At 34.0% G+C, this 22,861-nt stretch overlaps 1 protein-coding gene across 2 annotated transcripts; it reads left to right on the forward strand.

Moving 5' to 3' along the window:
* Positions 1-263: 263 nt before the first annotated feature.
* Positions 264-21,706, forward strand: LOC142340379 (cys-loop ligand-gated ion channel-like). 2 transcript variants are annotated; one of them, XM_075390958.1, is made up of 7 exons: positions 264-635; positions 1,243-1,471; positions 5,214-5,470; positions 10,611-10,864; positions 16,112-16,314; positions 18,496-18,667; positions 21,168-21,706. In XM_075390958.1, the coding sequence occupies exons 2-7, from the start codon at positions 1,426-1,428 to the stop codon at positions 21,451-21,453; spliced, it is 1,218 nt and encodes a 405-aa protein (XP_075247073.1). In that variant the 5' UTR covers positions 264-635; positions 1,243-1,425; the 3' UTR covers positions 21,454-21,706. The 2 variants fall into 2 exon arrangements, with proteins under 2 accessions (XP_075247073.1, XP_075247081.1); XM_075390966.1 differs by having other exon boundaries at positions 1,254-1,471.
* Positions 21,707-22,861: the final 1,155 nt, after the last annotated feature.

The following is a 22,861-nucleotide window of genomic DNA, read 5'->3' on the forward strand; positions in this document are numbered from 1 at the left end:
AGACATCAGTTCTCATTCAATCCCAATATGATGACAGACTTGTCTCAATTACTGTGCAACTAACAGTGCAAAAGTCATAACTACAGCACGATATTAAAAAAATTATAATCACATTAGTTTTCTACTATACCATTTAAACTGAAGCTGAGCTTAAACTTTAAACCGTTCACGGATTTTGACTTTTATAAAGTTGCAACTAATTTTACTCATAAACACACTTTGTAATAGTTGTTTTATTTGAACTACAGTTTTGCTTACTCTAGTCTTTTATTGTTTCCAACAACGACCATTTATTCGTTTCAACTTGGTCAACTTTGGTTTTGTTCATTGATTCTTCGTTTACTTTGTGATCATATTTGTGTGAGTTTTTCGCATCGATAACTTTTATTACAATACATGTGTAGAACAAGTTACGTCCAAATTGTTGAACTGCTCGTGATGTAAACCAAAACTAAAACTTTTCATCAACAACAACTTCTGTTACTAAAGTTGAAATTACGTTTTGTTGTTAACTTAGATCTGGTTCAACGTTAGACTTCTCACTAGATTGAAGGTTGCAGGCCATATTTTATCAAACAGTCGAGTCACCACTTGAAAGTTCTTAATATTGTCGCACGTTCCTCATTTTGTGGGAAGTCGGAATAGCTCTGATTAGCAGACAGACTCAGAAAAAAAGATATTTGAGCAATAAAATTAAAACCCCAATAGTAAGTGTTTACCTTTAATTAAAATTATCCGAAAATTTGAACACTGAGAAAAAAGCAGGATTGTGCGTGACAATAATTATTGAGGAAAATATTGCAAATGATAATTTTTTTAGGTGACACAAATTGTGTTTTTAAAGAGTTTGAGTTTATCTTTGTGTTTTTGTATATGTATATGCGTTGGGTGGGTGGGGGGGGGGGTGTTACTAAGGTAGGGGTTTGAAGAGAGTTTCTACTTTTAGACACGGCCACCTTCAAAGAACTAACTGTTATGGGAACAAACATTGAATCATGTTTTGTAGGGTTTCCTCTAATTTCCTTTATTTTGTGCATTAATACTCATTACCATTAGTCAATAATTTTCAGAAAGTTTTAACTCCGGATATTTCAATAAAAACAAAATATCTCATCAATATATAGGTAGAAAACAATATAGGTTTGAAAAAATGAAATTTTGAATCACTGACCAATCCAGAACATCACTTACATAATAAAATTCAGACTTCGTACCAATTGAGCATTCTGCTAATTGGTTCAGTTTCTTCCAAGTAATTGAAAACAGCTGCAGGCAAGAATTCAATTCATTACAAACCTATTCAACCTCGAGGACACGGAGCTTGGCAACTGTGGACTTGGTAGATCTGGGTTTATTATTCCACACCAAGTTCAGAGAACCAGTTGTTTAGTGTCATAAGAAGGGAATCCGTTCCTCTGTTATTTCATGGCCGACAAGGAAGTACGAGTGCGAGTTTGTTTTCTCCTAATTGGTGAGTAAATCTAACTCGTCTGAGTAAATTCTTCATTGAAAACTAAAAACTAAATTGGCAAAGCAAAAAACTATTCGATTAGAATTAGGCAAAAACAATGTCAGCTATTGGTTGGAGCACTTGCTTAGTGGTCGTTATAACAAATAGAAATCTTGTGCTAGCTTTTTTAATGTCAAAGATTTTCAAATGGCTCTTGTGCTAGCTTTTTTAATGTCAAATGGCAATAATTCATGATATTACAATTAACTCGCTAAGTATTGATGGAAATTTAACTTTGATAATTGCTCCAATCTTCAAAATTAATTGGGTGTGGGGAACTTAATGCCAGCCTGAGTTTTTGTCAAGTTAATTTTTGCCGACCGATTCTTCTTGCGGATAAATACACTCGAAGTGCGAAGTGCTTACATTCTAAAGTCCTAAAAAAACTGAATCGATACTAGAAAATCATTTTCAATCTTTTTGTTCCTTCGAGATAAAAAAGAGTCTTAAAAATTCGGAAGCTTTCTCTTTCGCCATATTTTCAATCCCCTCAACAAATTTCAAAGTCGCTCATTTAGTCTGCTCGTTTTTCATTCAATTTTGGCTAAGAGAACTAAGTTTTTGTGAACATTTTAGGTGATGCTTGAGACCAATATCGTCTTCTTTGTGCGCAATTTTTTTCCAAACACATTTTATTTTTAATTATTTTTGTTTTATTGTTCCGACCCACTTTAGGAACTGTATACTCAATTGGGCTTTCTTGTTCAGTCAATTTTCGCCGATCGATATATTCGTCGTACATGATTGTAAGTGGTATTATTAGAAAGCTTGTCAAGCGTAAAATTTCAAAATAAAAAGAATGTTTGGAATTTTGATTTTTCCGAGGAGTTACGGCGGTTTAAGGATTTGTGAACGCTAGCCTAACTTCCGTTGTTTTGTTCACATTTTTCGCTAACTTCTGATCACGTAATTTTTTGCATAAAAATTTGATCAATTTTTGACAAAATATGATAACATTGTTTACAATAGTCTCATTACTTTTAAATTTAAAGATAGAAGAGGGTTGGTGGACTGTTTGAACCCATTTTAAAATTTCAAGTTAAATTTTGGAAAATTCAAATTTTATCATTTGTTTTATTAAAAGGGGCATCAAATATGCCTATTTTGCATACATTGTCCAGTTTGACCAGTGCCATAGAAATAAATACTGCAATAACGATCTTTCTTTTCTGAGATCTGGGCTATTTGTGCCTCCGGTTCCTAGGAAAAAACTCAGGAAATGCCACTTTTGTGGTCTTTCGGTATATTAAAGCGTTTTTTATTAAAAAAATGCAGATCACTTTTGATATACTAAGATCATCGCTTGCCGAAAATCTATTACGAAATATTTGAAAAAAAACTGCGTTTTTAAAAGCCGATCAGCAATAGCAGGGCAAGTTTTGGTCTCATCGTTGAGTTTTGCTATGAAAAATGTTTCGAATTACATTTTGGGTCTCTTTTCTTAAATACGTTTTTTGCAACTTTTTATCACCATTAGCAGAAAGCTTTTTCTCATTTAAAGGTGCATTGAATGAGAGGTTCCTCGATAATTCAATGCAATCTAGCGCAACAAAATTTTGTTTCATGGGTTAAGCTAATGGTTTTCATGGCTCCAACAAATTAATTTTGTAAATTTTTAATGATTTCTTGACGGTTTCGAGCATTTGTTGTTCTTTTGTATTTTTATAACTGAGTCTAATTAATCAAATTCCTAATTGGGTATCTAGGGAGCTAGTTAGGAAATTAACAAACGCTTTCAGTGGGTACGTAGCGCATTTCTGGTAACATAAATCGATGAGTATCCAAAATACTTCGTTTATTTTATTATAATGAATTTTTGGTCAAAATTAGTTTTTGGGTAGCATTGGGTACAATTTTTGTTTTCATAGAAAAGCAACTGGAACAAAATCAGTTTTGGTCTGGTTGTGGAGTTTTTTAATTCAAGAAATATTTGGATTTTAATGGGGCGCTGTACACGCTTTTTTTATTAATTTTTCCTTTCTTGTTTTTTTTTTAGTTGTTCTATGTATATAGAATGATTTCAAATCCAAGATCAATTATCAAAATGTCGAATTTGCATTAATAAAAGAGCCAGGCACTTTGGATAATAGATTCAGCTAAAAGCATATGGTTTTTGGACTTCAAGACCGTTTGCATAAAAATGATCGCGAAATTTCGAGTTCTGCTTGTCTTATGTTTTAATGTGTAGTCTTTAGACTTTATCTCGCTAACGGCATACAAAATTAGCCTCCTAAGCAGTTTAAAGTTAAATTTTTTATTTAGCTCAGTTGAAAACTTCCGATTGTTATGTTTTACGGTTTTGAAAATTTGTTTGCAAATCAAAACAAAGGTTTTTGAGATTGCCAACATCAATCTTTCTTTTGAAGTCTTTAAGTGTAATTCAGTAAGGAGATAGGACGCCTTATTTCAATAAAATTGAATCGTAGAATTAATTATTTTGTATTAAATTGATTGTTTTTTGTTATTGATAATACGCGTTTTCATAAATTTTCCTTTTAGTTTTTTTACATTTTCCAATTTTTTAGTTTCCCTTTAGCTGTCTTGTCCCATAATTATATTAATGGAACAATAATGGAACAATAATGGCCATATATCACTTTAACGGTTTTGAATTAAGGCGCAAATGATTATATTCAACATTTTTAGTGAATAGAATTTGATCTTTTAGGCTTCAACACCCTTTCCTTGCAAAACTGAAGTGACTTCTTGATTTTCGCCTGTATTTGTTTTTTGTCGTTGTATGGCATTCTGTATAATGACATTCAATGATTTTGGATGGAATTTAAATAGAACCAATGATTGATATCAGATTATAGCTAATTGCTTTCATGAATTTGAATCTAATTGTTTTGAAAACGTGTAAACGTGTTTTCTGACTTTGCCCTTTTTTGTTTTCTGACTACTTGTTAATTAAATTACCGCTAATTGAATTCATCTTTCAAAAAATTAACAGATCAAATTTTTGAATGACAAAACTCAGGGTGCTTTTTGAGCACTGTTCGGTTTTTAAATAGTCATTTTTGTCCAACATAAGACTAACTGGTTGCAAATCATTTAAAAAACTCAATTCATAAAAATAACAACCGACATAAATTATTCTGAACGTTTAGCAACCAGAATGTGTTCCATGAATTTATCAACCAAATGACCAACCTCGTCAGCTGTACAATGTTTTCTTAAAAACAAAAACAACCAAAAATGGAGATCCAGGGCTTTAAATGACAACTTAAATTAAAAGAGAATACATGAGAAATGTGAGCAACTTCAGTAACTTTTTTTCTCAATTCAGACAAGACTTAAATTAAGAAACTTAGATACGAATGACGGGCAAGTTACAAAGCACTCTTTATTGATAATTGAAATAACAGCTAGCCTAGCTTCTGCTAATTTTCATCAGAATCAGATCAGAACAATACAAATAGATTACTAATTGTTAGTAATTTGTAGAGTTGGAACTTTGCCAAGTAAAGTTACAAGCCATAGATAGCCCTTGTACTCTTCGTTGTGATTTGATGTGAGCAGGTGCCTTGAGCCGTTTACTCAAAATTTGCAAGGATATCGGGGGGGGGGGGGTAAGTAGCTTTAAATATATTTAGTTAGTTCTATCACTTTCTTAATTTAAAAGGTTCCTATAAATGCTCTTCCTACGCACCTATGCAAACTCGAAACCTCAGCCCTTGGAATTTTTTGAACAATTTTGCAGGTGATGTGAACACGAAGGAACAAACATTCAAAGCGGAGGTGTTGATCGAAGCGAGATGGTCTGGAGCTCCAGGGGAGGAGTTTGATCCTCAGCTAGTTGTGACTAACTTGGAAGAGTCAAAAAATGAGAAAAAGTGGTTGACCAAGAAGGTCTACAGTGACTATGGGGATGGGAGAAAGAGGGAACATAACACCTTATCATGGAGATTCAAAGGATGCTTCTACGAAAACATGGAACTAAAAAATTTCCCTAGAGATGTGAGTCATGCTTGGAAAGAAGGACAGAAAACTTCCCGGAAATAACCTTTTTGCACCATTTTTTCATTGAACATTAATCGAAGTTTTTGCAAACTTTTATCAAGGCTCAGAAACGGTTATAGCACTAAAATACCGCTGAATAACGGCCAATTTTCCCCAAAATTTTTTTATTGTCGGTCTTTTAATGATATTATGAAAGGACAACCGTTTGCTTATTGTTTTGGGGACTGTTGTGCGGATTTGGAGTTTTGTCAATATTTGCCGTTTCACGCTATTTCTGTTCACTTTGAGGGTCATTTAAATAACCCTAAAAGTGAACAGAAATAGCGTGAAACGACAAATGTTGACAAAAACTCCAAATCCGCACAACAGTCCCCAAAACAATAAGATTTCCTAAAAAATCCACCCATTGCAGCCCCACTCTTACATCATTTTGGGCGGAAAAATTCGTACCGAGTTGAAAGCTAAAATATTGCTCTGGCGAATTCAGCGAAATTTGTACTAATAATTAATTAAACAAGAGTAATACTTAGAGCAATTCAAGCTAAAATTATGCTTAAATTTGTTTGTACCGCAATTTCAAAGGAATCTTTCAGAAAATAACACGTTCTTGCAGGAATCCTTCAAGATTCTTGCAAGATCTTGCAAGATTAACTTCTGTTTCCGGCTCGGGTTGGCAGGAACCTATTATATAGGGCTTATAATCCTCAAAAAGAGTTGGTGACAATTTTAATTTCAGGAGATACTAGTTTTATTGTCGTTTTCACATTTTGAGACGCTTTATTTCAGTCCAACTACCATTAAACCCTGCTGCAGAAACCTGCTTTTCGAACCAAAAGCAGATTTATGAAAATAGTTCTGGAATAATTATGCTCTGCAGCATTCTAAAGTCTCGTGACTCATTGGTCTTTAAATGGAACGTAAGAATTATTCTTACCAGTCAAATAAAAAATAATTGCGAATGCTTGGTGGAGGATCACGCAAAATTGATAGCAGACAGAATAAATACTAAGTTCCTACACCTGTTTTTCGTATCCCTTATTTTATTGTTCACATTTAAGCCATGGATTATACTTTTAAAAAAACCCTGGAAAATATAAGGATTACCAAAGCGTAACTCTTTTTAAAAATTTCATCTTTTAAAGCAGTGTAATTTTGATGAATGGGTCAAGTGTAGTGAAAAACAGAACATGAAAAATGGTAGCCAAAATTGTTATAACAAACATTGTAAACATTTTTCCTAATCTTCAGGATCTCTTGACTGTGACTTTCGAGTAGCGTGCTTTTCCTGCATTCAGTTAGCCGGCTCAATTGCAGCCTGAACCGCTCTGCATGTTGTAATTTGTGTTCCGTGGATTCTAGTTACCTTTAACGACACTGATTCTTCGCATTGACCAAGTTTATCCATTAAGTCTTCATCTAACCACGTCTCAGTAGATCTACCCACGTCTCTCACAAACGGCGGGAGTGTCTCCGAATTGGCCTTCTTGTCCCAAGATTCTATCACGTTTTATTTGCACCAATCCTCTTACAGATTCCACATGGCTAGTCAAGTTGATCATTTCTGGTTTTAATCGGAAGTTTGACGATTTCCAATCTTTTCTTTTAGTAAAGCCATGTGTTGTAGGTTTTCTCACAGCTATCAAGGCCACAATTCCGTTTCCTTGGACAGTCTGTTGCCGCATGGTCAATAACAAGGCAGCAAAAACATAACTTCCTTTTCTTTATCAGCATTATATCTTTCATTTATTTTCAAGTTGTTGAAACTATTGCAATTCCAGAAACTCTGATAGGAACCATCGATAGAACACTTGCTTTCGTTCCAAGTTTTATCGTTGTTTGAACTGAAGGTTGACTCGCTGCTCTTGAAAATTTTAGTAAAGTCGGGATTTTTTACCAAACTTCGCCGTGTGTGTTTCGACGCTTCGTATCCAACGGCAACTTACTGATTTGATACTCTGCCAGCAAACTCAATCAAGGATGACAAGTCGTTTAATGTAACCCGTGGGAAGTTCTGAAATTTGGAAAGCTGAGAAGAGACAATGTGAAGAGGCTGACTAACCTTTCTTTGCAGAATGTTCTGAGCCTGGTCGTACATGGCTCCAGAGTAACCCAATCCATTGACAACTTGATTTGCTTTGCCATCAAGCAGTGTATTCAAATTGCTCATTTTTCGTCTCGAATAATACTGCCTCTAAGTGTAGTAGACGGAAACATAGCAAATTCAGGACCATTCAATCATTTGCCATCAAATTCGCGCAACTTTTGTTTTGACAAATTTTTTTGACTACTAAGGGTAGTTGTTCTAAAGATATCAACACTTTCTCCTTTCGAGACATGAAGTGTCTAAGAAGGCATTTCGATTGGGCGAAAATTGTCCGTCACTACTTCCTAAATTGTACTTTGAGTTTTTATTTGCTGCTTATACGAATTTCTTATATTTTCTCCTCAAATTTTTTGCTGTCGATTTTTCGTGAAATGTCCTGAATAACATTTCCCGTGAAATGTCTCTCTCTGGATTGGCGATGAATTTCTTTTAGATGAACTTTGAGGTTCTCGCAAACTCATCTTAATTGTCGTGAAGGTCTTTTGAGTTTTTCCCGGGTTCTTCTTCATCTGACTCTGTTTCAGTGGAAGTTCTGGACTTATCAGACATCTCACCAGAAAAATTTTCCAGTTTAGCTGCCATAAAGTGAACATGCAGCTTTTTTTGACCTGTCTTGACTGTTCTTCCTGCTCTCTTTGCTTTCTTTCAAATTCTCCATCTGACATTTCTTGGACTTGATGTTGGCCTTTTTTTGGCTTCTCCTGTCCTTCTTCAAATCTCCGGATTTTTCGAATTCTTTTCTACTCTTCTCTTTCAAGTCTGTCCGATTATCGCATTCACCCACTTCACTTACTGTTGTTTGTCTCTTTTTGAGTGCCAGTGCTTACAAAGTTTACGCCGTTTTATTCAGGCCTACTGACTGTCAGAACTGCTGTCTTGGAGCGTTTTCAGCCACTGTGTAACGGTAGAAACTGAAGCTTCTCCAAATGAAACCATTTTGTTTTCGCTTGCTCCTTTCAATTGAAAACTTCAAGATGTAGTTTTGTGATCCGTTAGGTGAATTCGGTAGTCAGTTCACTTCTCTGTTACCTCAGAGCAACCATTTCTACAATGTTTGGATTCCACTTTACTCAGATGGTCAAGCAATTTGAGTTCTTCAAAATATGTGTCAACTTCAGATCTAACTCGAGCAAGACGAAGATTTCATTTCAACAACCGCATCAATTCTTCTCTGTTCCTTCTAAGTTGGTCATACTTCTGTCTCAGCCTAATGGTGTCCTAAGATTGCTCTGATGTTTGACGACCCCGGCTAAATGGAATGGCGGTGTATTGTTTGTGCTGATAGACTGTTCTTGAACAATTTCATAATAATCTTCAACAAATACTAGTTTTTCAAAACTCTAGTTCGTTTTGTTTCATTCAAAATTTTTTGTAACTCTAATTTCCATAGACTTTAGTTTTGCGAAACTTTAAAAAATAACTTTTTTCAAAACATAAATGTCAAAAAACTTGACGTAAACTACAACTATACGTTCTGCTCACATTATTTATACCTGATTGTTTTTTACAAGTGATAATTAAACTTTACACAACAAATGCTTGCAATTAAAAGAGGATTGCGTCCAAGAGTTTGTTCTGTGTACATAGCAAATTATTAAGTGTAAAAATTAACAAAATTGATACAGCAAATACAGCAAAAATGGTAACCATATGAGATATTATACGTAACAAGATTTCGTGATAAATGAAAGTTCATTAAAAGTAAGGAAACAACTGTGACATAGAATTTGAGTTTTAGATAAACTTGAATGCAGGGAAAAATTGATTCATTAGTTAATTATCAGTTAATTATCAACTAAACTTTGCCCATAACTTAATTGGAATGTATGAATTTCCGCATATGTCAGGAGGTAACAAGAATTGAACACTGCTTGCGACATTTAGACTACATATTGACAGAAAAAAACTGATTGATTAGGTAAATAAATGGCAGAAACTAGGTGGTATTTAAAAAAAGCGAAAAGAGCCCGTTCATGGTCATCTCGAAAATTTATTGTACGAAAAAAGAATTGAGACTAGCACGAATGGATGGAAATCAATCGGAACGTATCATTAAGGATCATTGACCGTTCATTAAGTATCATTGACCATTAAGTATCATTAAGTATCATTGTCCCAGTTTGATTCCCAATCAATTTGGTCAGAACAACTTTTGACTAAATTAGAAGGCAAGACAAATGAATCCCGTAGTAAACCATAATAAATCACATTTTTGTCCAGGTTCACCTTTCTGTTAATCCATTTCAAATCTGTCTTCTGTAATCATAAATCATGCATGAACAAAATATGGTCCTGCAACTAACGTCATCGATTTATATAATTTTGTTGCAATGAAAAAAGTTTCATTTGGATTTTACTTCACACATGTCGATCTCTTCAATAGACTTTTGGATTTGGCTCATTTTGAACAAAGATTTTCTATCAAAAAAACTATTGTGCGTGTCCAACAAAAAACTCGAACAAAAGAATGGACCCATGTCCTTCATTTGATCTTGTTGAACTATCAAGATCCCAGAAGCAAAAGAACAATTCTTCTGTAATGCCCAAAAATGTTTATAGAATTTGGTTGAATTTGATTTAATATTTTTTTCAAGAAAATTTTGCATAAACTGTCTAGCATTTGAATAATATGAACAAAATTGTAAATTTTTGCTTCAGAATTTTAGTTTCCCCTTGAGCAAAAATACCTGAATGAGAAGAGGAGAACATTTCATCGGGTCTTACATTACCAAGCCTCGTTGTTCTCATCAGTCAATAAATTTGTCCACAAAATTACAAAATATCCCAAAGAATGAAATTTTTCCGATTTTGCGGAGTGACAGTAAGCATTACTGAATGTTTCCTCGTTAGAGGAACTGGGCTCAATTTCTTCACGTCAGTTTTTAGAGATAAGGAAAAAATTTAATGATGTTTTTTGGGAAAATGTGAACATATGGCACGAAGTTTGTCCTAACGTTCAACTATGGAGTGGAGATAATCAATCGATATACCGACTTTTTAAAACATTCTTTAACTGTGACTGTTATTTTCCAGATCCAAGATTTGAGCGTTCGTGTGTCAAGTGAACTCGAGGCCTCCGAAATCCAGCTGATGGTTGATGACGTCAGATTGGGTACTCTGGACGGGAGCCGATTCCGGGATGGGGAGGAGTGGACTCTGTTCAACCATGTGGAGACACAACACGTGCCAGAGGACGACCAGAGGGGCAAGGGGTGGGCCAGTCGGGTGGAGAAGGGCTATACTGCTGGGCGCGTGATTGCAATGTGCAGGGTGGCAAGGCGGTCCAGGTTAACAATAAACACATGACTCACTTATCTGTGTTGTACAGAAGACAGGAACCGAACAAGAAATTCTATGAGAATTTATGCTACATATTGTTTTTTATTGTTCATTTCTCAAGGAAAAAGATAGGCTCAATATTTAAAACATTTTCCATAATTCCGATATTTGCACGCTGTGTCTACGCTCAAGTGCTTAACTATGCTGTGAATAAAATAGAAAATTGGTATGTTGAAGTTGTGTACTATTATTTAACTCTGCAAATAGCAGATATTATTTACAAAAATTTAAAGTACTAGTCTGAAACGAATTTTGTTTTGTGTCAGAATGTGCAAAAAAATAGTACGAATCTTGTCCACCACTGCAAACTTTGTTTTTTTTTGAATATAGCCGTTTTAATCCAATGTGAAAATTTCAACGGTCACCCTTGCTTCGAATTGTGCCATTGAGTGTTGATTGATTTTGAGATTTGTAATATCAAACAGATTTGGTGAAACTTTTCTTTAATTGCTTTTGATGAACGAAAAAAAAAATTTTTCATTTGGACTGTAACTAAATTTTCTCTAGTAGAAAAATGAAGTTTAACGACAACCGCTACCTCAAAACTAAAGTGTCTGGACAGCCTTATTTTTTCGAAACAGATTAAATTACTGAGCTATCAATTATTTTTTGGGGAAGGAAAAATGAACGAAGTTCGGTTCCCAAAAGTGCGTTTTTGAAATTAATTTTAATGCTCCTGCCGGCATTTAATTAACACGCTATTCCTAAATCATGCGTAATATGAGAAGTGAAGCAGAATGTTTTGGCTGCACGAGTTTTTTATTTTTCTTTGTCGACTTTTGAATTTCCAAATAACAAACGCCAGAATACCTCATAATTATAGTTGATGATTAACGTGAAACGTCGTATGATGCGATGGAAACAGATAGATATTTTAGTTTACTAGGATGTCGATTCAACATATAAAGTCTATTTCAAATTTTCTTTTTTTTGTTCAATAACGAATAAAATTGGTTTTTATTTCGGCTACGCTGGGGTCATTATAAGGGACCCTTTTATGGCATCTAAGCAAATATAAGCCAACAAGGAGGCTTGTTAATGTGCGTTCGCACATGATGTTCCGGCCCGCGCTCATCTACATTTTTGACTTAACTGTCTTTTGACTTACATTTCTGACAAAGATATAACCAAAAATAGATGTTTGAGTTTTAAAAAATAATCGTTACACAACCAAACTAACAATTGAATTAAATAATACCATGCCTCCTTACAACGAGATCTGCATTGAAAAGACTACGAGAAAAAAGCAACAAAAACAAAAAAGCAAAAAACAAAAATTTCAGACACAACCCTAACTACACAAATTTAATTTTTCGTAACTACACAGCAGACGGGATTTTTCTTTAATGAGACAAGGTAACCGGAAATGCAAAAATCAATTAGCCTTTTTTGAACCAAATAATTTCAAGTCTCAAAAATCGTGAGCTTTTAACAAAATAATTCTTGATAAAATTACTAAAAAGTCACAGTGAAACCATTATAACCTGTCGTTGGTTGGGTTAAATCATATGAACGGACTATAGATGCAGAAAAACTCAAAAAATTACGAACAAATTAAAAAACATTGCGAAAGCACAACTTAGTGAAGCCACTAAAATCATTAGCCTTATCAGAATATTATGCATTTTTATTTCAATTTCTATTTATACTAATTCAGCTAAAGTTACACTGAATGAATAAATAGGTTCAATTGAGCCCCAATTGAAAATCATTGGAATCTCTGGTTACGCGATTGTGCTAAAGCAGTAGAAAAAGAATCACAAATACACCACTCACATAACTTTTTATGAAAACGCATATTGTCCAACAAACGAAACATCAGTTACGTCACAATATCAGTAAAATTGTTAAATTTTAAATTATCGGAATTTGTATAAGACCTTCCAATAATGAGACAGAGTTACAATTTGACGATAAAAACAGCAAAAACTGAAAAACTGAAAAATACATTAAAACTTAAAAATGTATAATATTATTATCCTCAAAACTATTCAGTATAGACAGACTGCTTTGGGTATAATTATTCAATAAATCCTCAATTACAGGCTTATGAGACTCGTCAGCATTTTACAGCTACCTAAAGAGTAAAAGAAACAGGCTAACACCGCAAATTCAAAAAAAATTAGCGAGAAAATTGTCGAAGCCATTAAAAAAAGACTTTTCAGACTTTTTCATCTTTGAATTAATTTCTAACAGGAATGGGATTTTTTTTATATGAGTCAATTGAATCAACAAACCTGAACAAATACCTTAAAACAACAACATTTTTTGAGAAAATCCGTAGTATCAACGCCATTAGATTCAATAACTTTCAACGGAAGCTAATAAATATGCTAAGTTATGCCTCGATGAGACAATGAGGATGTTTGTTATTCATAATTCCTCAAAAATACATTACAAAAAACATTTGATAATGAAAACAACAACAAACACAGGCAGAGTAAAACATATTAAATGGAAAAGTGCGAAAAGAAAGTGTCGAAGTCATCTAAACCATTAGCTTTTCTCTGAATGCTTTATTTATGATCCTATGATCCGTTGAACGCCGGCTATAAGCCAATGCAACCATCAATATTAGAAAATTGTCTGAAGATTTCAAAATGAACTAAAATTACTACAAAAAATATCAAAAAATTATTATAATATTTGAAAAATTTTAAGAAAGTGCATCGAAGTCAAAACACCAATAGTTACAACATAAATTGCTTACTAGATTAATTTTGGTTGAAGTAGAATGGAAGGGTCCGGTCATTGTTGAGGCTGACTTACAGTTCACAAAAATAAGGGTCAAGAAAATTTAATGTTAAATAATTTCCCGAAAAATCACCTCTAAAGACTTAAAAGACATTAAAGTCAATAGCATTCGGAGGAAGTCAATAATTACGCTCAGTTTTCCCTCAATTGGAGGACAAGAATATTTTCCATGCATAGGTAATCAATAAGACATTACAATAAGTCTTATGACTAAAGAAACGACAACAAATACAGGCAAAAACCCAAAATACAGCGGAAAACTGCGCGAAGAAAGTCTCCAAGCCTTTGAAATCATAAACTTTTCTCTGAAAACTTTATCCATGATCAACTGAACATCTTTTCTAAACCAATGGGAGATATCAATATTAAGATAATGTGATAAGATTTCAAGAGGGGCCAATAATAAGAAAATTTCCAAAAAAACTTAAGAAAATTTTGAAATCTTTTGGCTTTGAAGTCATATAACAAATAGTAAGAAGATAAAAACGCTAACCAGAATAATTTTGATTGAAGTAGTAAAGATGGGGGTCCTGTCATGACTGAGGCTGACTTAAAAGTCATGAAAATAAGTTTATGATCGGTTAATGTTAAAAAGATTCTCAAAAAATTATTTTTAAAGACTTAACAGCAATTAGCTGTCCACTCACAGCTCTTGAGAGGTTCACTTAATGTTCAATACAAAACTCAATGCACTTATAGTCAACGAGTCTATGCAGTAGGACTCTAAAAATGTAGTAAAACCTCCAAAAGAAAATCAAAATTTCATTTAAAATTACGAAAACTCAAGAGTCGGAGCAAAGAAAACACGACCGATTCCTTGAAAACTAATATTTTGTCCATTGAGCTTCACTAGATTGTAAATCAGGTTTTTCATTAAGGAACCTTGGTATGAAAAGTGACTAGTCTCTAGGTGACTTAAGAAAACAAAAAAATATGAAAAGTTTTCTAAAAAAAAAAAGAGCTCTCAAATAGAATTCTAATTTTTTTATAGTAAACTTCCCTATGAGACCAGAACTAGTCTTTTTATCGCCTTTCGTCTATTAGGAACTCAGAATTAATTCTATTTGTGGCGTGAAATGTAATTTTGAATCAATATATTTATTAAAAAAATGTCTTAATATGAAGAAAAATTACACTAAAAGTGAACAAATTCATGTCAAATATTACGTGTTCACACAAAACTTCAATCCTCGATAACTCCTTGAAATAAACAAAATTCAAAAAAAATTTGTTGGTTTCAAATTTTACGCTGGACGAGCTTTTTAATGATACCAGTCACATTTCTCTACGATGAACATATCGATCGGCCAAAATTGTCTGAACAAAAAAACCCATTTGAGTATATAGTTCCTCCCCCACAAGTGGGGTCGGAACAACAAGGAGAAAAATGGGCACGTGATCAAAGCAACTCGTTTTTGCTTTGCTTTGTAAAATAACGTAAAACGTAACAAGTGTCAGAAGACGCACCAAAAACAAAAACGAAGAGGACAGCAATACAGTTACGCTCAGCTGACAGCTTCGCAGCTATAAAAACAGTTTGGAAACCAATCTTAAAATTTGAGATGCTCCGCTGTGCGTCTCCTTGATCGTTCAAAGAGTTCTTTCAACTGGAACGTTTTCAAATTATTAGTAAACAGTTTTTCATTTTGGCATTCGGATTGTTCGAAGTTTCTGACAAGACTTACACTTTAAATTTTCTAATTTATGCGTTTGGGCAGTGTTGTGTTTAAGGACACGGAGATCAATGTATGTTTTCTCTTTTTAACAATACCTGTGAACTGAAACAGTATTTTGTTCTATTCCACACTTGGACTTCAAATTATTACTAATTATTCTGCCTCCTCTTCCATCATACACTTCCCTTGTACACCTTTGAAACAAACGATTTTTTCATAAGTTGGAACATTTCCTGAGCAAAGGACAGCTGGTGCTAATCCCTTGTTTCAAGCATGCCAGCCTCAGTAATGGCTTTTATGTCAGCTGCGGTCTTTTATGTTTATTTGCAATCAATGGTTGTTTATTTTAAAAAAAACAAGTTTTTCAAAAAGAAATTCAATGTTGTGTAATTTTACCGTTTTTTCTTTTTAAAAAAACAGTTGTTAAAAGAGTGTCATTATGTAATTAAACAAATTCCGCTGAATTTCCATCTCAATGATTTGATAAAGGAGGATCGTAAAGTTTTTGCTGAAGATAGGTCTGTTAAAATGTTGATCAAATTTCGAATCCAGAGGTCTAAAAAAAATTTTAAAAACTTAATTTTGTTGCTCCCTCGTCGGAGACAAAATCACACATTTATAAAAGTAACACAGTTAGACAGCCAGCAGACTTGAAATCTAACTTTACTCTTTCTCAGTTAGTCATTTAGTTCGCGTTCGAAGTTCTGTCGACAATAGTGCCCAAATAATTCTACTTCAAAAAAGATCTGTTTCTGTAAAATTCAGGTTCTTCATGGTGAACAACGTGATGCTAATGTTCGCACTTGTCATTCTGTCCCTGACCTGTTTTGCATTCGACCCTGGATGGAACACCTCCCGTATCTCCTCCTCTATGACTCTCCTGCTCGTGGCTGTCGCATTCAAACTCTCAGTGGCTGGAACTCTCCCCGTCATCTCTTACTTGACCTATCTAGACGCCTACATTCTTGGTGAGCTATTTGAAAAAACAAACTATTCTTAGGAGGGATGTGGATAGCAGTGGGAAACTTTGACAGGCCTTCTTGATAAAAAAAATATTGTAAACCAGAATTTCGGTCAACTTAATTTTTTATCTAAAATGAGGTCTGCCAGTCCTTTTGGTTCGAAACCAAGTCACCATAGCAATGCTAAAAGGAACTTGAGAAATTATTCTTGTGCATCATATCGAACATGATATCACAAGTAAAAGTAATGGCTGCTCTCATATCAAAAACAAGAAAAGCTTGACACCGCCCCGTTTGTTTCAGCTGTTTCAGATCTCTCTGGATATTACGTTTTTGCAGTTAAGTTTTGTGAACTGCATTTTCTTCTATACGGTAGAATATTGTTGCACTACTCGAGAATCCATTAATCCCAATAACTAATCGTTTAGTTTTGCTTGTCGACAATTTGCTTCGCTAAAGAGTTCCAAGCTAAACAATCAAATTTTGATTTAAATTCTGTTAATAACTCAAGCTATAAATCGAAATTGCCAAATCCCCGAGAATCAAATCAAAACAGCTGTCCTGGCTGCTAGATGGGGCAAATATTTTTAATCGGGGATGTGTTAATATGTTCCAAGACTCTTTTCAGATAAACAAAACTATCGAACACAAAAAACCCACTTTGTTTGTATTCACTCAAGCTTTCAATAACAAACTTGATAAAACTAAGCAAGGCTTCGTTACCGCCAGAGAAACGTCGCACTTCCTTCAAAATTTTTCTTACTGAGGAACCTTGCTCCTCAGAAGGAAAGATTGAGATTATCAGAATTGAGGTTCATTTTCATTCCAACAAGTCAAAGTTGTTGGGTTGTACAATGACCAAGATAATTTACAGAAACAACTAACAGTAACAAGTAGTTTACCGTCCACGAATTGTGCTTCAATACGCACTGTATGTCAATTTAGTCAACCAAAATTAGCGAGTTTCAACTGATGTTTTCCATGTCAAAATTGCGTCTTTGATTAGTAGTAGATGAGAATGTGAACCAAATGAGTACAATTTTGTACAAAGTCACTTTGTCAGGTGTAGATTTCATGTCATAGAAAATCTCTTAACTGCGCAAAACAGTTCTCGAATATTCTGAAGAATCTGATGCAAACTAGTTATGAATTTCTCAGGTCTTAAAAACTGATTCGAAAAAACTGACTGTGTTTCAAGTTTGGGTTTCACTTCCAGTTCGATAATCATGTACTAGTAGTAGTTGCTAGATAAGTAGGTTGACAAAATTGAACAACTCAATTTGGGTGTGATAGAATGTAGCAGTAGGTTTTGCTTCTCATGCTATTCTAACTACTGTTTTATTTGACATTGAAAGAATTTATCTATTTATTAAGCTCAGCCCCAACACCAAGAGAGATCAATCGATGAAATATAATTGATGAGCTTAACTTCGTCCTTTTGTTGACTGTTTTCTTTGAAGAATTAAAGCAAAATTTTTTTGGTTGATAACACTGGCATTTGAAATATGTTTTGACTGAACCAGAAGCTAAGATTTATAGAATTTGCGTTGAACTATTGGTACCTCACAAAGATGAAACCATTCGAGATTTAAAATATTAGTGTTGTTGATTTTTCTGTTACGAAAATAATGAACTGGGTTTTGAAGGCCGGATTGTTTTAGACCATCTTAGGTTTTTTAACAAGATGTCAAGGTCGACGTTTTCGCGTTGATAATTATTGCGCGTTAAGGGCTGCATTAGAACTATTTAGTTTTTCGTATTGCTGTTTAATGACAACGTAATAAATGTCTATTTCAAAATTAGGTGAAACACGCGTCTTTTGTACGCATATAAAGGAAAAATACTAAATACAATTTCATAATCAACAGATAATCTTATCAAATTTTACGGTAAGAATAGCGTATTTTTTTTTAAAATGGAACAGCTTTTCCGTTTTCCAATTGGATCCAACTTGTGTAGATAAATCATAACAAATTAAGCAATTTCGATTATCTCAACCGTACGCAGGAAATTTGGTTTAAAACGGCAATTTTAGTGCACAATAAGCAAGCACATGTTTTTATCAAAAAAGCAAGCAAGTTTTTATCAAAAAATGGTTTTTTTGCTAAAATCTAAAAGAGTAAAAAACGATGAAATGAAATTCAGCGATGAAGATCCATAGTCAATAATGAGATATTTGTGATGCAGGCGCGATGGTGTACTTGTGCATGATGACCATATTGTTCGCGTGCATCTCTCCCTTCAAAGAGGACATAGACACCGCAAGGAAGATAGATTACGGATGCATGGTGTTCCTGGTCCTGTTCATCGTCGTATTCCACATTATCTATGGCATCATATTCTTCAAAAACACTAACAGGTATCCTCTACAACCAATTCATTCATGTTTCACTACACTTAAAACACACAGGAAAAACAGCGTTAGAATATTTTGTTATTTTTCACATCGAGCATACATGAGCTGTAAGATCATTTAAAAAAATTATTAAATTCCAAAGAAAGACATGCCAGTAAGATTGTAGGGCAAAGGTAAAATCTAAAATCATTTAGTTGTAGAAAAACCTATCAATTATATCAATATTAATTGATTTTAAAGTCTCTCCCTCCATGATAGGCTCCCATAACATAGGTTATGGGAAGTTTGAATTTGTGTAGAGAAATGGGCCCTGATTTTTTTTCAGGGTTTGATGTTACTAATTGGATTAGATTGTCGAAGTCATTTCAAGATTCTATAGCTCTGGTGAAAAAAACAGTTTTTAAGAAAACGTGTTTTGTATTTGATAAAGAAATGGAGGAAATTTGTTCTTGTGTTTTTTTGATAATGCAGCCTAGGAATCACTTCTTTGAGCCTGAACTCTATTCGATCAAATCTTGTGCAACCAAGTGGCTTCTTTAATTCTCAAAAGGTATTGAAATGGAAGTATTTCATACTGTAAATTTAAATCATCAGATATGTGTTTTTTTCTGTTGAAGCAGGACTTTATTGGTCTGTTCTATTGTTAAGAATGCTTTAGTCAAATCACTTGGACAGCACTAAATGGTAAATGACTAACAACTAGTGCAGTCATAAATTTTCTGGTATGAATCGGAAAATCTAATAATTCTGGTATGAACAGCAAAAGAGCTCGTGATTTCTTAAACTGCTCCGGTTCCACGCGCCAATTTTCACAATACATTTATTGCTTCCTCTTGGTAATTTAGGTTTTGTGAAGAAAAACTCCTAAGTATTTCAATGCTTTTTCCAATGTCTACTTTTTGCCAGAAAGAGTTCTAGAACATCTGCTGGTTAAATAATTTCTGGACTTTAAGCAAAAAACAAAAAAGTTTGTTTTTGATGTGATCAGATTTCTGTAAAAGTAGAGGGCTAATGTTTCCGCAGAACTTTTAGAGTTTTTGGTCGCTTAACTAGGGTATCATTTGCGTATTGAGCAACGTTGCTTTGAATATTGATATGCTTGCTCAAATCAGTGAACGTAGATGTTGGAAAGTTAAGGTACAAAGATAATTCCTTGGGGAACACCATGGTGAAGTTCAATCCAGTCTGATTCTGTTTCACTCAAATTTATCAAAATGTCTCAAGTCGTTGTTGAGTAAATGAATGTATCAATTGATGAGCGCTGCTTTCACAATGAAAACAGTTTCTGTTACAGTATTTCATGTCTGATTGAATCAAAGGCTTTAGATAGATCTAGCAAAGCATATGAGTCAATTTTTTTAGTAGTTTCTGAGTGTACAGTCACTGTGAAAAAACGAAGATCGTATTGTATTGAAAGGATCTCTTGAAAAGAACTTGCATTGGTGCTAAAATACAGTTTTTGTTCAAAAAATTATTTGGCTGATGATTAAAAATTATTTGGCTGAAAACTTTGTAGAACTTGCTACAGCGCTTGTTGCAGAACTTGCTCTACAAGTTTCACGACTTTTTTGTTCTGTTTTCTTATAAATGGGAAAAGCAAATACTTTTTAAGTTTGATGGAAGTTTATTTTGGTCAATACACTTGTTAAAAAGCATTGTAAGATGTGGTATCAGGAAATTCGTACTATCTTTTAGAGCCCAAACTGGAATTTTTGAAGTGCCATGTGGTTTGTTAGTGTTAAGTGATCGAATAACACTATTTAATTCCTTGCTCAGTAACTAATCTAACAGAGAATTTTCTCTTGGTCTCAAAAATGGACAGTTAAAGAGATGGCTACTTTGATCGGAATCGTGACATAATCAACTGGAGATGTTTCTATTTTTTTCTACCAGCTCCATATCTTTCCTTTTATCTCCATTGTTTTTAAAAAATTTTGATTTTTTGTTCATTTGTTGTTTGAAAAGTTCTGCAATAACGGTTTCTGATAGGACAGATAACATAGGTTTGTCTCTCCGTATATAATAAGTCTTTAGTGGGTCGCAGCTAGTGAAGGCTTTCTATGTGTTTTCAAACTATTCTTGAAACATTGATTCGGAATCATCAAAAGTCTACAACATTTGCATTAGAATGTAATGAAAAAGGTTTGAGAATAACTTGTCTTCTGTTTGAATTTCTAAAACTTCTGACAGTTTGATCTACTAAAATTGGTAAAGACTCTGAAAAGGGCCAGTGAACTTTTTCTGTGGATTATAGGCTAATCCAACGGTGAAGGTGTCTTTCGATGTGGCCATGCATTCAACCAACAAGTATTTTCTAAATTAACCTCTTTTTTGGATAAATTGCCTCGAAGCGTGGGATTAAAAACTTTTAGGAATTAGAAATATAACGCCTCGCGCCCTTTATTTTCGAAAAGTGTCGATTAATTTACGCAAGCTATCGGAAGTTGATTGATAGTTCGGTTCTGGGTACAAATTTATTTCGAATGTTGTGTTTCTTTCATAGGAGGTACAAGGAAATGGTGCAAAAGGATAGAGAATACGCACAGAAATTAGAGCACCTTCTGGAGAAAGAGAAACAACACGCCCAACAACAACAAAATAGACCCGCAAGCAGACAAGGAAGTGTTAGAAGTGGGAGCAGCATTCCCAGCCAGAGCCATGCACGGGTAGGTAGTCCCTCATCTTACAATGGGGGCAGAGGGGGAGGGGTTGACTATCCAGCTAGTGTGGGACCCGAAGACATCGAAATCCAGAACCGAAGACCAACTTATCGAGAGGAAGAAGTGTGAAACAAATAACACTGACTGGAGGACAGAAATGGTGACCCCTTTTTCTAAGATGTGTGTAAAATCACTGCAAAGAGAAATTGCAACACAAACAGCGCTTAAATAAACTTATCTTGTATGTGAAGTTGTAGTATGAACTTCATTTGGTCGTAAGTGCGAACAACTTTTGATTAAAAATATACCCAAATCTACTCTGTAAATTAAACCTGCTACATTATTATTTCCAATATTTCAAATTCATTCTTTGTAGACCCTCTGTTGATTATAAGTACAACATAAGAACTAATGAAAAATTTTGAAAGCCGAGCATTCATTTTAAGAAAGTGAAATCGGTAGTTAACGATGAAAATGTAATTTAACGGTAAGTTAAAATTGTAGTCTTGCATGAATGAACCCATGTCGATCTTCAAGTTATCAATTGCCCAATAAATTTTTCTCTAGTTGAGCTTGGATATTGGGAGAACAAATTAGTCCTAATGCTTCCATTTTTGATTTACTAGTTACTAGTCAAGAATTTTTCATGCAGTGAGAGCACGAAGACATTCAATGTTTTCTGAAAAACAATTACATTTTTTGCCAGCTGAAGCCATTGTGGTAACTTATTCCATTTTTGTACGCATTGACGAACAATCGAATACATTCAAAATTTTCTTTTGACATTATGTCTAATTTTGTTCGAGTGTTCGAATGTAAATGGTTCTGTTCGAATGTTTTGATATCACTCGGATACCCGTAAAAATTTTTCATTTTTTCTGGTCCGGCTATGTCATAATGATTTTTGACTAGAGACATCTTTTGTTATTAGATCGGCTGGTAGGATGTTTGCCTGTATAAGCAGATCTCTCGTTTTGTCATTCTTGTTGAGTAGAAAGCAAACTGCCGATTAAAGCGTTTTAGGTTTTTGCAGACAAATTTTGCAAAAAAAAGATTGACGAAAACATGCAAATGTGAGAGCACAATGGATGTTCAAAGAAGATTGCGCCTGTTCAAGGGAATTTGATGTCTTATTAGGTATATTGATCTTACTGCATGAGCCACCATTTTCAACGCTTTATTCCACTGCTCATCAACATTCAAGTTCTAGTCACTTTGAATGCCAAGGTATCTTCAACATTTTTGTGTTGCGAGAATTTAGTTCTTTTTAAAAATAGATCCGAAAACATAATTATTCCGCAAAAAAAATAATTCCATTTTGTTTGTTTTCAAAGTTAGTTTGTTCATCTCTAAGTGCTCTCTTTTTCTGTAAAATTTCCATGACTTTTCAAGTAGGCTACTTTTTCCCCACAACACAATAATTGTGTTATTTGCAAACTGTATTACTTTCTCCGTTATAATTATAATAGATGAAAATTCTTTCAAATATGAAAGTTAAACTAGTGGTCATTAAACAAATCCCTTTGGCACAGAGTGA

This window comes from Convolutriloba macropyga, chromosome 1 (assembly GCF_964194025.1).
Source record: "Convolutriloba macropyga chromosome 1, txConMacr16.3, whole genome shotgun sequence".
Lineage (NCBI taxonomy): Eukaryota > Metazoa > Xenacoelomorpha > Acoela > Convolutidae > Convolutriloba > Convolutriloba macropyga.